General features: G+C 34.8%; 1 protein-coding gene across 1 annotated transcript; it reads right to left on the bottom strand.

Annotated features, from left to right (window-relative positions):
* Positions 1-7,275: 7,275 nt before the first annotated feature.
* On the bottom strand, positions 7,276-8,405 carry LOC138328913 (uncharacterized). Its single transcript, XM_069275628.1, has 2 exons — positions 7,896-8,405; positions 7,276-7,812 (listed from the first exon to the last, which is right to left on the bottom strand). The coding sequence occupies exons 1-2, from the start codon at positions 8,199-8,201 to the stop codon at positions 7,276-7,278; spliced, it is 843 nt and encodes a 280-aa protein (XP_069131729.1). The 5' UTR covers positions 8,202-8,405.
* Between the last annotated feature and the right edge of the window lie 11,064 nt (positions 8,406-19,469).

Genomic DNA, 19,469 nt, shown 5'->3' with positions numbered 1-19,469 from the left:
TGGCACATCCCTTCAACCTGGAACACCATCTTATCAAGCCCCAGAAGTATTGTTAGGTAGAAAAAGTGGAAACATTGCTTCTGATGTTTGGAGCCTGGGATGTACCATCATAGAGTTGCTGGTCGAAGAACCAGTGTGGAATATTCCTGAAGATGCTGATCCTGTTATATATATTGTGAGCTGCATGAAAGAAGGAAAAACCCCAGATGCATATCGGCTATTATCAGTGAAGTTCTCCAATTCCAACATCATTCAAATGATGTTGTACAAGGTTCTGAACTTTGAAATAAACAAAAGACCTAAGGCAATGGAAATGCTAAGCGCGTTCTAGAGTCAAGATCAATCTTTGGTTGGCGCCAAGATCCGTATTTGATCTCTTGCTTTTCGTTGATAGAAGATTTTATGGTGGTTTCAAGTTGTATTTTAATTCTATAAATGTTGACTTTTCTTGGGTATGTAAGACTTAAGTTTCTAAACATTTTAGATATTAAAAAGAAATAAACGTTATTGTACCATGTTAAATCTTAACAAGTCTAATAAGTGTATAGGATCTCTTTTATATAAGGAGTTTCACATTGGTGTGATTGGGCTTTTTTCACGTTTACATCTGCATGATTATTGAAAAATGTATACTTTACAATTTCAAGTGAAATGATATGATATAGGTCCATGTTGCATTTCTTACAGTGTAGATTTTGTTCCCCATCCCATTTTTTTCACTAACCTCGAAGTAAAAGCAGATGGAAAATCTGAAAACCAAGTAGGTTTCTTTTTTCACTTTTGACTTATGGCTTACTTTTTACAATATTTCTATGAAAGACTAGTCTAGATTTGGTTCTACATTTGTATAAGCGCCGCGCCCCCTTATTCTGTTCATATTTTGAAATTTTATATCAAATAATGTGTTTAAATACATATGTACTCGTTATATATACAAATACTACATACAGTATCAAAAAATCTGGTAGAAATCCTTGTGATTAGTAAGCCTGGGTATTCCTTTTAACTTTAGTTTCCTTTAACAGGTCACAGTAAAACTAGTTGATATATCAATATAGGTAAGATTGAAATGCTTTGCTTCAATCGGTTGTCAACAGTCAAACTTGTGTATCTGGTCGTCATCTTGGGACATGATTGATAAAGCATGTTTTGGGATCGGCGTATATAACACTATCCCGCGGAATGGCTGTTTTACTTTGAATATTGATATCAATTTGTGTAAATGTGCTCGGAAAGTCTTGTTTGTGATATTGAAGAGTTATAAAACTGTTTTGGAGCTTACTTGATCGGTGCAGTAGGTTTTTTATGATAAAGATGTTTCATTGTGAATATTAAGATTTGTTGAATCGCTAAACAAACAATTTTAATTCATTCTGCTGACACGGATCTTTAAAATAAACAATAAAGAATATATCATTTCCTTTTTGTTAATGCTTTCTGATAGCACAGTCCCAAAATAATGCTTATAGCATATGGAAAAATGTATTTTGACGTGAAAATCGAATTTTACAGAGTATGACGTTGAATGAAATGTTTGCATATGTTGAAATGCATTTTTACATATATGCAGAAATCGAGTTATAGCTCATCTCTCGAGTAGAGTGGGCTTATGGAGTCATTTCGGTATTGGCGTTGGTTAAATTTTGGTGCAAGTGCTATTCTGAACAACTGGCAATGATCGATTTCTACTTTATATAGGATCATAAGTGTTGTGATGAATATCATCAATCACTTTAAGGAAGAAGAAACTGCTGGATTTGAGAATTTCAAGAGGCTTACATGGGCCGAAACTACCAGGTTAAAATTCTGGTACAAGTATGCTAAAAACATACATTGATTCCTACATTTACTAAGGATTGATACGACTGAAGGCAGCCAGATGTTTCAGTAACCATTAATTATGCAGAGTTAAAAGGTTCAATTTATGGAAATAACCAGAAACATATATACATAGAGATTGGCAACTCCGCCATTTTCACGAACGGCAAATGTACCTCTGTAAGTGCTTAGGGTTTTTTAGATAAACTTTTAAATACCCGAATTCTCTGTTTATTTTTCATTCATACATTCACACTATATCCTTTTACTAAAACCCCCATTTAAGAAAGAAAATCCACAAAAGAGAAGGAAGAAAATGTTATTTCCGTAACAGATATTCCGTTTTTCGTCAGCTGATTTTATTGGAAGGTGGTCTATCACTTGAATGCTTGCAAATGTAGAGCAGTAGCACTGAGCTTCTGCCGGATGAAGATTACGTTCGTCGGATTTCATTTACATTTCAACAAATTTTATTGCAAATAATATGCAAATGGATTTGGCAACAGGCAAAGCCTATATTAGCCATCTCCAAACAAATCCGGTATAGTACAATTATCAACAAAATATTTTAACATTTACCATTACATTATGAATGAATATTATTATTAGTGTATCTCCCCAACCTATCATAGTAGAAAAATCTAAAAAAATCTTTTAGTTTCAGATATATATTCTGATATGCATTGCAATAAATATGTATTTTTTTCTTCATCACAATTGTCACAGCCATGCAGTAGAGTTTTTGCGTTAAAATGCGAGTGGGGGATATTAGAGTTATGTATTTTGGTTCTGAGTGATGATCTTTGTTCATTAAATAAAGGACATATGAAAAGATAGTGTTCGGCTGTTTCATTACCAAGGCCACAAGAACAAATTGGAGAATCTCTCAAATGATCGTGAAATAGGTCAGAATTTAGATTGCTAGAGGAATTTCAGAGCTGGCACAGAGTAATATTAATAATTCGAGAACCTTTGTTTATAAAGGTATTTGTTATATCAGGTTCCATTTTATTAATGTTAAAAAGGAGTGTTTTAAATTGTGCAACAGTATTAACATTTGATAAGTCAAAGTTTAAAGCGAAAGAATTAAATTCTCTAAAGGTACTTGGAAAAAAACTAGTATTGTAACTTGCAGTTCTGCACATAGGAATATTAAAATATCTTGTCATCCTTAGTGGATATCTCTCATTTTCAGGCTGATATAAAAATGGTTGTACAATTTCAATCAAATGATGTGGAGCAAATCCACGGAGTGTCTTAAACATAAGAATAAGTTTGTGTTTTTGACGCCGATCAGAAAGAGATTCCCAAGCTAGTTCTTTATAAAGTATATCATGGGAGGTACCTCTGCGCAATCCCGTTATAATCCTAGCGGCTTCTAAGTGGACAGACTCTAACAGAAGTTTACATTGTTCAGTACAGTTATCCCATAAAACATCAGCATATTCTAAAATAGGTAAAATATAACTTTTATAAATGTTTAAAAGAGTTTTACGTGACACTCTTTTTTTTAATGTTTTTAAAATATTTATCCTTTTAAATGCTTTCTGGCATACACGTTTGTCGGATCATAAAAGCGTTTGAAATGCTTGATTATATAATTAGCTCACTTCTAAGCATCGCATTCACGCTGATGGGATTTTTACAGTGGGTAAAATAATGGCCGCTGCAAACTGAAGCTGTCAGTGTGTAGGATTGAATTTTGAAAATTGAGTTTTTCTTATATTTTCATGTATGTGTTACCTTAGAAGTGCTTCGCACTTTATGCCCTTTGGGCACGAAGGGCTGCGCCCTTATTAGTGTTGCAATAGGTATGAGTTTAGTGTACTGATATTGGAACTATATGCAACATGCTGTGCATCCTCGATACTCCAGGGGTTCCGATCACTTACGATCTCTGTCGCTCTCGCTGTAGTCTTCTAAGAAAATTTCTACACGCTTGTGATTTGTTCAGATTTGCTCCCCTAATCGAGCTTTCAATTTTACTATGGGATAGTAAATGAGCGTGGAGATCGTAAGCGATCTGAAGCCCTGGAGTATCGAGGATACATGCCGTTTTGAGGGCTATCGAGTGCATTCAAGGTCACAGGGGTCAAATATGTGAAACTCTTTAACCGGAAGACCCAGGACATTATAAGGGCGCAGCGCTTCGGGCACGAAGTGTGAAGCACTTCTAAGGTAGCACATACATGAAAATATAAGAAAAAATACAATCTTTCAAATTCAATCCTACACACTGACAACTTAAGTGTGCGGCCGCCATTTTTCCCCACTGAAAAAGTATAAAATTAGTTTTTGAGGTACCCATTAGAGGCGAAACAACATTTCGACCGGACAGGGAAATGTCTACCTAGCATATTTTTCGTAAATTTCCCAATTCATACCCTTGATACCATAATATATGTATGTATATTGTTGGTTAAAATTTTTCGTGCCAGGTCCCGGTGCTATATACGAAAAGGGTGGCAAACCCTTAGACTGCTAAGGGGATTTGACGATAGATGGACGGAACTTTCTTATGTTACGGAATCTTTTGCATAAGTAAAAATCGAATTATGCATATATGTGAAAAAAAGTGAATGCGGAATTTTATCTTCATAAATCCTATCTTGATGGGAATTTTTATTTCTCAGTATCGTTCCAACAAGTGTGTGTCAGTAGATTGTACATTTACTCTGGGTTTGGATTTTGGGACAATAATCCCGTATCTAGGCACAGGTTTACGACGCGCAAAAAAACTAAAAAAGTAATTTTTTCGCGCATCGTAAACCTGTGATCTAGGTAAGGTGGCCTTTTCCTATTTTGTGAATTGAGTAGAATCGGCTCTGTGTCACTATAGTCAATGCATTGTCACTTTTCCACAATTTGATCTGTCGGGCTTTGACATCACAGGGATATGAGAATTAGTTACAGATTATATAATCATGGACCCACCAGAATGCCCTAAGATCATTTTTAGACGTTTAAGAGGTCTATATTAAAAATGATAAAAATCATACTCTACATGGTACTATATATAATCTGTAACTAATTCTCAAATCGCTGTGTTTGACCTTTATCTTGTCGTTAATTGTGTCTTCTTCATATTTACGCACCAAACAACTCACACACTAGATACCCGAAACCCGTAATAAACGAATACAACATAAGGTTTCCATTTCCAGACTTCCAAAACTGCACGGGTATATTTCAATATCATTGATTTTAATTAAATCATATAAGTTTTGATTATTTTTTATTGTTATTTTACATTACATTCAAGACCTTGACGTTTCGACATAAATGTTTGAACTTTACAAGACCAAGAATAACTTGTACATTATACTAGGACTTTTTATGTGCAAGCTAGGGCTTTTTCGTATCGCAAGCTACGCCCCTGGGGACGAGATTTATAAACAACAAAGGCCAAAAACGAATTCTCCCTGACCGAAATATCTCTTGACTCTACATACATGAAGGTACGTAGGTACTACCTCGCTCAACAAGACTTTTGTTGGCTTCGCATGCTGCGCCAGTATCAAGCATTTGGTTTATATATCAGATATCTTATATAATTCTATTAAATACGACTGACAGATATCTTATATAATTCTATTAAATACGACTGAGACGTTGCTCCATGAAACAAGAGGCCCATGGACCTTAACGGTCACCTGATATTTGACACAAATTAGTTATGTAATTTACTGATGTCTTTTGTTCATGAAATAGAAAAATACATCTAATAGCTCTACATACAAAGTTTCATTAACTAAGCTTGGTGCATATTTACTCACATTAGTGTGTTCACAAGGTTCAATGATTATTATTGCAAACGGCAATAACTCCTAGCAACTAACACTATATTTGTACTATGAGCAGCCTAATGAGACTTATGCAAACTCACTTTTTGAATTGTCTCTCTGTTAATATGTTAATATGATTATCATTCTTCTTCTTTTCTTGTGTTATTTTAAAATCATCAAATATTTAAGTAAGGTTACTCCTAAGAAACTAATTATGGGTAAACACTAGTAATTACAAATATAGTTGTAACTCCACAAATCAAATATATGTGTATTTTATGAGATTGGTTCTGGATAACCATCAGTGGATGGCTAATTGTGTTAACACATGTGGACTTTACAGCCTGTATCTGTTGTGGCGAATAGGACCAATATCACAAAATATACATACTATCAATTATAGTTAGAATAATGTGATAATATTTGGTTATTATATAAAAAATGAAAATTAACTAATAATTTATAGAGTTACAATAAATATGATCAAAAATTATGTCATTCCTCATCTAGGAGTTACCTCCCCTTATTTTCATAAACCTCACCATGTATATGTTTTATATAATTATTTGTTTGTACCACCAATATCGGGAGAAGACTAAGATAGGCTACGCCTGATGTCTAATCCAATTGACACTAACATCTTTTTATCAATAAAATATTTGGAAATTAAATTAACTCCGTAAATTACTGTCGAATCATGCTGATTTTCGAACTCGTCCGAGATCTTTCCAATGTTAGTCTACATACAAAGTTCATTAAGCTCGCTTTATATTTACTCAAGGTATCGCGTTCTTAAGCAAATGTTAACGGACGACGCACGACGGACAAAAGACTATCGCAATAGGTCAGCGATCCTCACCACCTTATATTTTGGTTTAGCTTCATAACTGCATAAAACCTTCCCAAAACAGAAAAAAAAACACAATGATGACCTGATCTATGACAAGCCAACATGACATTTATTCAGAAGCAACGTCGATTCTAAATTTCAATGATTATATATAAGATATCTTAATTACGATAAAAATATTAATATTAATTTTACGTCGATTACGAAACAAGTTATATAACTTATGCAAATTACTCTCGATGGCCCGGATGTAAGAGTACGAGGGATCTCGGTGTTGGAGGAAACCGGAGTGCCCAGAGAAAACCCACATGATTGGCAGGTGACCCCTAACCTTTTCACGTCCGTGCTGGGGATCGAACCGATATAAGATATAGTATATGAGATAATAATATATGTTACAAACTTAAATAAAATATCATATTTAATTTTTTTTCTGTATACGATATCTTGCATACTACATGTAATATCATCATTGTATATGATATATATAATTATATAAGATATTTTATATAATTTGATTAGATAAGGGATAGACATTCAATAAAAGTTAAATCGGCTTGCCATAATTATCTAACAAAAAACGGAAAATCAAACCCTTGTTAGATACATATATAACACTGCTAAAATATCGGTATACTAGTTTTCTGCCTTTATTTTGAAACAAAAGTAGACGGTAACATCTACACTTTATTCTTTAAGTCAGTCCATAATACTAAAATATTGAAATATCAGAATCGCTTGGGCAGAAAATAAAACCCCCATTTTGGGCATTCGTTCGTTCCAAAACTAACAACAGTCATTTTAATATCCTATCAGAGGTTATTATAGATATTCTTGCAAAATAATGTTGAGCTCAACAAATAGTCGTAAACCTTCGTCAGGATGAATGGGGATGATGGCATTTGGTTTTACAACGTTAACAAGTTCTTTAAATGTTTTACTGTATTTTGGTTTCTTTTCACCGTATAGTTCAATGCAGGCGTTCAAATCTTCAGTATCAATATCGGTTTTAAAATTGTGTCCTTCGTTCAATTCAGGCACAAAAAACAATACATCTGGTTTTCCAGAGGGCAGTTCAGAATATTTTTTCTGTTGACGTATATCATGCGAATTCCAATGTTTTGCAATTCTATCCAAATCCGTTTGCAAAGCCTCCATAAAACAAAACTGTAAACATTCTTTTACAACTGGGTGATCCATATCAAATAATCCACAATCCCTGATGTCTTTAAAAAATTTATCCACCAATGCACGCCCAGTTTCCGAAGGGTCCCCCAAAACGCCTCTATTCGTTGGTTTGATGTACTCTTTCCACACATAAAACTCTTCATGCCGGCTAAAGAGTCCGTGGAATTGCGCCTAAAAAATGGTTGCAAAAAACTCAAACTGTTGTTTTCTGTTCCATGGTCTGCTCTTAAAATTCTGGGAACACAACGTAGAGCCATTAAACAGTCTAGATAATATTTTGCAATAACAGATGGATTGTTATTAGTGGACGCAACCTCAAACCACAAGACTTTGCGACTATATCCGTCAATGCAGCCATGGATACAAAATCCAAACGGTTTAAGTTTGTCGTACCCGTCTACATGCCATACGTAATTAGGTCCTTTCAGTCGATACACTCTTCGTTGCAACCTATGTGATCTTCGTTCATCTGTTGCATGTGGATTTATTTCTTTCATAATTTTCATTACGTCGTTTCTCTTTACGGCTATGCCATAGTCCCGCACAAGTCTTTTCCACATAGTCCTATAACCTACGCACGATCCACTAACATTACATTCTTGTTTGATTATGTTGACTACCTCATGTTTAGGTGAGTAATGTTGAGGACGTCTTCGAAGATGGAGACGCTTTAAGATACGTTTTAATTGCCGAACGCATATTTTAATGTTATGTCTACAGAACAAGAACAGTACTATTTCAGCATACTTGAGTCCTTCGGTGAAATATACCTTTATCAAATCATCTCTGCTAAGGTTGTTCCCAGACACTGGTATACTAGAAGGAACAACACTCAACACGACTGTTATGTTACACAAAAACAAAGTTAAAAACATGCATACAATACTTCGTAGTACATCCATCTTCTTCATCTGGTAATTCAAAATGGCCGCACAACACATTGAAGCACGAGGTATAATTTTAATAACTGATAAGAAATAAGTATTAAGTGATAAGAAATAAGTATTAAGTGATAAGAAATAAGTATTAAGTGTTAAGAAATAAGTCAGAACTAATAACTAAAAAGTCCCTCCAGGGCTTCCGTAACTTTTACATCAATGAGCAGAGAGAGATCTTTTTACATAGATGGGGATCCATTCCCGCTATGAATCTCCCAGAACACACTTAATAACTGATCTAAGTCTGTTTTATATATCTACCTGTATATATTGTATTAGTGTGCATTGTCTGTCATGTTTATTATGTCATGTTAAGATAAAAGTCAAGAAAATGTTAATGATGAAAATAATATTGCTATTGTCTTCCTCATAATATATCCTCTCATGACTTTTTTATAAACGTATCATAAACGTGAATACTTCCTTGTTGTTATTTTTATTGTATCTTACAATAACGATAATATCGAAAAATACTGACAGCTACAGTACAGAAATGGAATGAACGTATCTCTAAAATTCTTTATTTTGTCATTTGAATGGCTTCTGTGCTATGAAGAGAAATGGGTTGCTTTTGTACAACGTTTTAAATAGATAGGCACAGTGACATATATTGACATTAAAACTTATCACCTCACAAATATTGACAGTAAAACCTTGTCACCTCACATTTGATGACAGTAAAACCTCATCACCTCACAATTATTGACAATAAAACCTTGTCACCTAACATTTAATGACAGATAACCTTATCACAATATATATATTGACATTGACCTGCATATACAGAAATGGTTCGCCACGACCCTCAATACGTGGTGGTTTAATAGTTTGTTTTAATCAAATGAAATTGTAAATTTTAATTTTTAAATATCACTAGAAGGTTCTTAAGGATGTAAGGAAGTAATACTATATAGACTTGCGTTGAGGTGACGGGCCTCCTATGTTAGACTATATGGAGATGCGCCGAGGTGACGGGCCTAGCTCCTATGTAAGGCTATATAGACATGCGCTGAGGTGACGGGCCTCCTATGTTAGACTATATAGAGATGCGCTGAGGTGACGGGCCTTCTATGTTAGACTATATAGAGATGCGCTGAGGTGACGGGCCTAGCTCCTATGTAAGGCTATATAGAGATGCGCTAAGGTGACGGGCCTCCTATGTAAGGCTATATAGAGATGTGTTGAGGTGACGGGCCTCCTATATTAGACTATATAGAGATGTGCTGAGGTGACTGGCCTCCTATGTAAGGCTATATAGAGATGCGCTGAGGTGACGGGCCTCCTATGTTAGACTATATAGAGATGCGCCGAGGTGACAGGCCTCCTATGTTAGACTATATAGAGATGCGCCGAGGTGACAGGCCTCCTATGTTAGACTATATGGAGATGCGTTGAGGTGACGGGCCTCCTATATTTGACTATATGGAGATGCGCTGAGGTGACGGGCCTCCTATGTAAGGCTATATAGAGATGTGCTGAGGTGACGGGCCTCCTATGTTAGACTATATAGAGATGCGCTGAGGTGACGGGCCTCCTATGTAAGGCTATATAGAGATGCGCTGAGGTGACGGGCCTAGCTCCTATGTAAGGCTATATAGAGATGCGCTGAGGTGACAGGCCTCATATGTTAGGCTATATAGAGATGTGCTGAGCTGACGGGCCTCCTATGTAAGGCTATATAGAGATGCGCTGAGGTGACGGGCCTCCTATGTTAGACTATATAGAGATGCGCTGAGGTGACGGGCCTTCTATGTTAGACTATATGGAGATGCGCTGAGGTGACGGGCCTCCTATGTAAGGCTATATAGAAATGCGCTGACGTGACGGGCCTCCTATGTAAGACTATATAGAGATGTGCTGAGGTGACGGGCCTTCTACATGTATGTTGGACTATATAGAGGTGTGCTGAGGTGACCAGCCTTTGAAAACTATTATCAGAGATTGGTCATATGAAAATAGTTAGGGAGTTAATCATGGAAAGTCAATTACTTGGGAATAAGTAAGTATTAAGCAAACAAACAGTTTTGCAAAAGACCATACAATTCACTCTACACGTGCTTGATTAAGAGGCAACTCGGATGAGGGTTATTCTCTATTTAGTAATACTTCACTCTTTTGTAAGTGTGTGTTCAAAGTTGTCAGAATGGAGTATACAGTTCTACTGAAGTATTGTGTTTTAATTTTGGAAAGAAGAACCAGTTTGATAAGTATGGACATTGTAAAACATAGAATACATCATCTAAACATGTTCTAAATTTCCCCGTGGTGTTGCTGGGATTTACCAAGGACATTTCTTTTTTAAATCCTTGCATTTACTTAGTGATCATCCGGGTACGTACATGTACATGCACATAAGCTATTTTCAGACATACACATTTACGTGTTCAATTTTTATATATTTTTAATAAAAGAAAACAAACACAATGCGGTTTTAATATGTTATTTCTTCTAAATTCAACACTTCTTTGTGCAAGTTGTCAAGCATTTATGGGGAACATACATCGATTTTGGGACTCTCTGGACATAGTTTTTTTCCGAATTTTTTGATGTGCAAAATATACTGGCTGGCGACATATTATCGTGAAAAAATAGATGAACTTCAGTCTTATTGGGATTAAAAGATGCAAGCGATGCTATCTTATCTAAATCGCTATTAAGTACGTTAGTTCTGCTGTATATTCCAATTAAACCTTGTAACATAGTTATGCATTTATCTATGTAATACAACTTGAGGAACAACATAACAGAATAAATATACACACAACATGTACCATTACAGCTTTCAGTGTACTTTTTCAAGAATAATTAGTAAAATAAATGAAACGTATTCTTTAGTTGCTTGTGTATTATCCATCAATTAAATAAATTCATGCTATCTAAATCTGCTGAGAAAGGCAGAGTAATAATATTTCTTTCTTAAAGACACAACATTATCTTAATTTGTGAATGGAAGATTTATAAGCAGAAGCATATATCAAATATTTATAGTTTATGTTTTAAGATGTTGAATAATATAGGAGTACGTGTCATCATACACTCTTCATTCAACAGCAAATATAAACATTATAATATACATGTATTCATGTAAAGTTACACTGATGAAAACACTTCCAAATATACAGCTTCAACTCCATGTATTGTCATTTTTCTTTTATTGTACTATATATAGGGAACCATGAAGGACCATATACCTGAAACACATTTTTATGGTAATCAAAATCAATGTATACTTTTGTGCACACAAAAAAGATGTTCAGATGATGTAATTCATTACATATACATGTACAGCATGCAGTGTTTGAAGGATTCTACAGTCAGACCAAAACACTGATTCTAAATTTAAAATACCTGTATTATTGGGATTTGTTGTAATGAATGTCCAACAGGAAAAACACAAGATACTTAACTTAGTAAAGTATTTAATCTGTAATATCATATTTAAGCTGATACACCATGTATGTCTTCTAAATACTACTAATGTATTCAAAGATTCTTTTCACAATCCAGTTTTATGAAGAAAATATCCATGTACCAGTCTACATTTGTAGAGAATAATGGAAATGATAATTCTACAGTTTTTCTTTAGTGAACATTGAAATAAACCTGTACAAAAAAGGATATTCTTATATCCACACACACCTGAAAATGTGTCTCCTTTGTTATGATTTAACAAGATTATACAATAGTTGAAACATATGTTTCTGAAAGAATTTCAAAATATGTTTAAAAAATACCAATAATTTCTTAACATTCCTTGGATTGTCTGACATACATTGCACTTCATGGTCCTAGCAAACATTTTAAATACATGGCTAAACAGTTGATTTTTGTTAAAAAAAAAAAAAAAAAAAAACGAAGAAAAAAGTTATACTGCGGTTATATCTATTGTCTGTGAATTTTCTTTATTTCTCAGGAAATCTTGTTTTCAGACTCTCAGCTGTCAAGAAACTGACATGAAGACACAGTTGTTTGTTACATTTTGTTAACATTATTTGAAGCACCCGATCACTACAAGATATGCATGCAATCAAGGATCTTTGCAATTTTCCCAATCATAGGGACCATTTTCAAAATTAAGCGGCCAATGGTAAAGGGGCCCATCCATAATTATCCCCGCATGTCTACATATAAGGCCAAAAATATGTCTGTTTAGTATTTAGGGTTACATTGGCAAAAACATAGGGTCGGTAGGTTGGGAGGATTTTTTTAGTGTCTTTCACTCTGAAATAATGGCCAGAACTGGAGTTTGAGATCGAAATCCTGACTTTTAATTTTTTTTTCGTAGAAAAGTGGTAAAAAATAGGGTCGAGGGTAAAAAATTAAGGTCGGTCGGGTAACCCAAAACAGAAATATTATTGTTTTTGGCCTAATATATATATATATACAGATGTATCCATGCAATCTCCCAGACTCCCACATATAAAACAATCTGTTATTCAAAACAAGGACAAAGACTGATTTAATTATGATTTATTGATTTCTGGTGGATGACTGCTGATGCAAGTGCATATTTTCTCTCCTAACATGCATATGCATACACCTAAAGTTGTTTGCGACATGTACATGTGATGTACCGTGTTTCGTATTTGTCTATCATTATAATGTACAAGATAATAAATAAATTCTTCAAAAATAAAATAAACAAAATAAACGCTGAAAATACAGTTGAACTAGAAATAAACATCAATTCCTTTTTTTTAATTATTATTTTTTTCGTAACGGGCCGTTCTGACTGGGGCCGTTTATACAGTGGAGTCGTTTTAGAAGGGGTGGGGCTGTTCACGACTGAATGAAGTCTGTGGCAACGACGAAGACGGAAAATAAATTACAGTCAGGTACAGTTATATTGGAAATACAAACATACATAACAGACGATATATATATATATATATATATATATATATATATTATATATTGATATATTTTTGAGCAATTAGCAAAAGATTTAGATGTAATGCATTGCGTCAATGTCGCTGGATTGAAGACACACCACTGGCACTGCATCGAGAAACACGTGTTTGAGAGTATGGGCTCGTTTACGCTGCCAAAATCAAGAAAATGATATAAAATCTATCGATATTAAGTTGCGTAGGACAGCTCACATGTACCTAGTTCTTTTTACAGCTGTTTGTTTATGTTTTCAAAGCAGTTTAACGGTTGTGTCTTATAAAATCTTGCACCTAGTTAGATTTCTTACGTAGGCCGCCATGCAAAATTTTGTAATGATATAAGCGGTTTTTCCCCTATGACCTTTGACACGGTGTTTTAAGGCCGCTTAAGAAATTACGCGTTGATTGGTCTATGAGAGACTACACACACACACGGACACAGGGACCTGGCACGAAAATTTTTAACCAATACTATACATATATATATTATAGTATCAAGGGTATGAACTCGGCGGTCGAGAAAAACGGACCTATTTTTTTTTAAACCGTGATTTTTTTAATAAATGGGTTCTATACAACTTGACGGATATCTTACCTTAAAGAGAAATAATTTATCTTTCCATTGAGTGCTTGATGAACAAAATTGGCCAAGTATTGACGAAGTTATGGTTTGATGAATCGGGAAATTTACGAAAAATATGCTAGGTAGACATTTCCCTGTCCGGTCAAAATGTCGTCTCGGCTCTAATGGGTACCTCAAAAACCAAGCCAAAATCACAAAATCTACGCTTGTGGTGGTAAACAGAACCCATAACTGTGTTCATCCACAATCTCCTTTGAAGGTGTCATGACCCGTACTTTGTAGAAACTCCATTTAAACATCATGTAGCTCACTTACTTTAACCGTCACCGCCATGTTCATTTTTCTCTCGGAACGCTTCTCGACTTTACATATTGTGACTACATTATGCAAATTATGTAATGTTGTGCTTGTGGGTAAACTCGAGAAGCGTTCCGAAGGACAAAGGAACATGGCGGTGACGGTTAAAGTAAGTGAGCTACACGATGTTTAAATGGAGTTTCTACAAAGTACGGGTCATGACACCTCCAAAGGAGATTGTGGATGAACACAGTTATGGGTACTGTTTACCACCACAAGCGTAGATTTTGTGATTTTGGCTTGGTTTTTGAGGTGCCCATTAATATTAGAGCCGAGACGACATTTTGACCGGACAGGGAAATGTCTACCTAGCATATTTTTCGTAAATTTCCCGATTCATCAAGCCATAACTTCGCCAATACTTGGTCAACTTTGTCCATCAAGCACTCAATGGAAAGATAGATTATTTCTCTTTAATATAAGATATCCGTCAATGTTGTATAGAACCCATTTATTAAAATAATCACGGTTTTAAAAAATAGGTATGTTTTTCTCGACAGCCGAGTTCATACCCTTGATACTATAATATATATATATATGTATACTGATAGTTTAAAAAAATCGTGCCAGGTCCCTGTGCACACGGACACATATTACAAATAGAACAGAGGAACAACACACCCACCTCACGTGCGGACAAGTCAGGAAATAGACAGAAAGAAAGGAGAAAGAGAGTCTGACCAGCTCTCGGAGCTTTGTCCAGACTACTCGAGAGAAACAGAAAGTCGGAATTTATACCAGAAAAGACCAATGAGAATAGAGAACAGAAATTTAAAGTAGCCAATGAGAAGAGAGATAACAGATTGAAAGTGAAAGTAGAACACAAATAACAGGAATCGAACCCGGGTCTCCGGGGTGGAAATCTACGGCTCTACCGACTGAGCCAAAGAAGCATGCTCCGTCAGCTGAGTGACAGAGACCGTATTTAACACTATTTACAAGTCACACCGACCCGCTCCTTTTACACACGAATATGTCCAATTAGGGATCTAGCTGACAACAAATTCATGTATTACTTCACTATATGATTAAACCTGGTAAGTGCAGTGTATATTTTCAGTTTGACATTGTTATTTGCAATATAGGAGCATGTGTTCCTGAGACAAGATATGTGTAGAATGATGCACGTGTGTCAAGTCCCGTGCTTTATATGTTGGCCAGTGAAGGTAACTAATTTAAGCAGAGCAAAAAAAAAATGGCTGCCACTTCGGATACACTCACAATTTTACAATCAAAGTACAGGGATTTCGAAACACTGTTTCAATCGCTTACCTTCTGTTCAACGAATTAACGCTTGGCTAGCTGTTGATACAGGCATGGGTAATGGCATAACGTAAGATGTTTTGATGCTATCCTCATTCTAGGCATACTACGAAGCGTAGGCAATATGGAGGTCAGGGGCGGATTCAGGTTTTGAGGTTAGAGGGGGCGTGTGACCAAGCAAATCAGGCGAGGGGTCTGGGAACCGCCTAGGCCCCCAGAAGCTCTAGAATAAATGGTGCAAAATCCTGCATTCTGAGGATTTTATGAACACATTTTCCAGAAAATAATTGAAGCCATTTAATGATGTTTATTTATGGTTTTCGTGTCAAGTGTCATATCTTTTATTTGAAGTTTTGATTTAATTTTTTACTTACAGAATTGCAATATCAAAATCTTAATATTTATATGGACATAAAGCGAAGAAGGATGGGGGTCTGGTGGCCGCCTAGGCCCCCAGAAGCCCTCGAATAAATGCTAATAAATCCTGCTTTCTGAGGACTTCATGTACACTTTTTCCAAAAAATAATTGAAGCCATGTAAAAATGTTCGTTTATTATTTTTGACGTCTAATGTCACATTTTGAATATAAAGTTACAGAATTGCACTGCCTAAAATCTATATATTTATAGAGGCACGAAGCAAAGAAAAGGATGGGGGTCTGGGGGCCGCCTAGAACGAATATACATACCCGGCCTACTATGCATTTACATATTATTTTTGTCCAAAACAAACATAAATACAATGCTTACTATCTACCGTACCGCTCACAAAACGTCAAAATCACATTTTGTGAACTTGCCGTATAAATTCCCTTCTGAAAGACCTTATGTATAATGTAAACAAATAATGCCTCGATGAGAATTTTATATTTTATGTGGTTCGTTTTTATTGCCTAGTAGGTAAGCTATATCAAACAAGTACGATAAAATGTAAAACAAACGTTTTATAATGGTTTACATAATCATCACTTTGCTCCATTTGCAGTAATAAGGAACAATTGTAGCTCTAAAGAAGACACCATTTTCAGTCTAAAATACTTTTGAGCTACAATATTGCAGCTAGGGGTCGCCTATTGAAGGTTTTTATAGGAATAATAAAAATGTATGTGAACTTTTTTAACGATATAAGCTTTTACTTTTATACATTATCTGTCAGATTAGATAATTTATTTTCACTAACATACACAATCTTCATAATTCGTGTATTGGACAATGACAGAAAAGTAGGCTAATGGTCTGTCTATGGCCAGATGCTGCCTGGAATTATTACTATCATCCTGTTTTCTAATAGGGAGCCTTTTGTCATGTGCATTAATTTTTTTAACATCTTTTGTCCCATCTTATAACATTATCGGTAAGATATGTTTTTGTTGAAACAAAAAAGGAAGGCATCTGGCCATGGTGTGCACCCAGACCCATTGGTTCTCCATTTGGTTTGATTTTCCACTTTTTCTTTACACACGTTTTCTTAGGACAAATAAAAAGCTTCTAGAAGCATTCGACGTCAGTAGTAATCTTGTAACTGGCGTTTTGAAAGTACGCACACATTTGTGAATTGATAGTCGGGTTTAATGTAATGTGAACTCCTTTTTCCAGAAATCTATATTAGAAAAAATGTAAGTCCATCAGAAAAAAAACACAGAGCATCCTTAAAAGCTTTAAAATATTTCAATATAAATAAATAAAAAACAATGTTCCTAATTATCAGATCATGGTAAGATTAGAATGACAATGGTCTGAGTCTGTGAGAAATATGGCTTGTTGATTGGCATTCGGACAAATGGCAAATTTCTGGATTTCTATAAATTCCAGATGTATGTGTTCGAGTTCAATTTCAAACAATTTTATTGACAAATATCAGAGATTTAAATATCAAAGTGATTAGACAGCATGCAGGCATTGTCTATATTTGTGCAGGAACTAATGATGTTTTCTCTGTTGTAGAATTTGGAATGATTTCTGTGTATATAAGTTGCAATGTCCTAGACTTGGTGTAGGATCCTAGAGGACCAGCATACATTGGACCTAACTTTACGGAGATGTCCCAATTTGGAGGTTACAGTGTTTATACAGCATCTACAGATGTTTCTTAAATGTCCACAGGATGTTTCTTGTGTAAAGACTGTTTAGTAAAGATGATCTTATTTGGTCATATTTTTGTTTTTGCGGTTCTTAAATCCAGTATTTGAAATCTTAAGCATTGAGTACTGGTGCACCTCCTGCTAACCTGCACTGCAGGATTTTTCAGGTTGGGTGGCTCGCTTGGTTTCACAAAAGGCTTTGGGACTCAGATATGTACATTATACTCGTCCACTAATACCAATCCACAGCCTAATACAGTGTTCAAAAGAATGTCAGTCTTATGTTTTTATTTTAATTGGAATATTTAGAAGTGAAATAATTATGTTTGGATAAGATACGAAGCAGAACATGCATACATACCGTATATCTTGTCTATACTGTTGGAGTAACTTCTGTGGCCAAAGTTAATTTAGATCTTAAAGACATTTGTTTTAAGTATCCAGTGTAATCTTGATCCTTATAAACAAATGCCGTGTGTAATCCATGTTAACAGTTCATCTCCCTGTTTTGCTGTCTGATGCAGTGAGAGTAAACCAACACGCTAATTATGATGACGGCCGCAAACATTATTTGACGACTCACGTTAAGAAAATCAACATTTATTTTGACTTCGAGACAAAACTTGCCACGTCAATTTTGAAGTGAATATTGTCTGGCAAAGGAAAACTTAAGTCAGTACAAATAGTGTTAATATATCCAGTACAATTTCTTATGAAAAATAAAATCTTCCGTCAAAATTAATCTGCACGCAAAGAATTTATATAATAGGAGTCCTAAAACATCATTCCCATGTCCGTGTTAACATATCCATGTAGCCTCACTTTTAGAATTAGCCAAATTTATTTTTATAACTGTGCTTTATTTACACAGGGCTTTTCCATTAATTCATATGGTCTGGAACACTAGACATCATAAACAGAACTTGATTATTGTTTTGATATACGTGTACAAGGACTTCTGGAAAACCAATGAATGCATTTAGACTGGTTTTCTTTGCCCGACTATGTTTTCACTCTAAAGGTGGGGTTCTTTCAAATTTTGCAGTGTTAAAGGTCTAGGTTTATTTCTCCTTTATGTGCAATTTTTCTCCATTTTGCCTTTATTAAAAAAGGAAGAAAGGGCCTAAAATGATAATTTCTAACAATATTTTGATAATGTGTCAAGGGGACCCCGCGTATCCATCTTTTGAACAAATTTTTGATTTTTTAAACTATTTTTTGGTAATGAAAATGGATTCATTCTTTATTTTTAATCCATTTTTAATGTATTTGCTAATTAATTTGACTACAAACTGATTTTGTAGCAAAACATTTCAAATTTTTGACAGATAAATGTTTTGGGTTTGCTTTACATATTTGGCCATTGTATCAATTTTTGTCCACACTTTTAAATTTAAAAACAAAATTGAAATCAGGGAAAGTACCTTTTCAAATGCTGAAATGTAACCAATTAGAATTTTTTTCTAAAAAGTCAACACATGCACTAGGCGACATTAAATTCAATTTTGACCATAGGTAACCTAATAATACAACAATTAGTGATAGAATTATGTAAACTTTACCATAGGTACCCTAATAATAAAACAATTAGTGATAGAATTATGTAAACTTTACCATAGGTATCCTAATAATACAACAATTAGTGATAGAATTATGTAAACTTTACCATAGGTATCCTAATAATACAACAATTAGTGATAGAATTATGTAAACTTTAC

The sequence above is a fragment of the Argopecten irradians genome, chromosome 8 (assembly GCF_041381155.1).
Source record: "Argopecten irradians isolate NY chromosome 8, Ai_NY, whole genome shotgun sequence".
Classification (NCBI taxonomy): Eukaryota; Metazoa; Mollusca; class Bivalvia; order Pectinida; family Pectinidae; genus Argopecten; species Argopecten irradians.
Note: the sequence above shows the minus strand (reverse complement) of the source record. Positions and strands in the feature narration are given on the sequence as shown.

Bases quoted from the DNA above. Each gene is read 5' to 3' on its own strand.
- LOC138328913 (XM_069275628.1), bottom strand. From the start codon at position 8,201: ATGTGGAAAAGACTTGTGCGGGACTATGGCATAGCCGTAAAGAGAAAC. The intron at 7,813-7,895 runs GCTCTACGTTGT...ACCATTTTTTAG, and splicing joins ATTATCTAGACTGTTTAATG to GCGCAATTCCACGGACTCTT.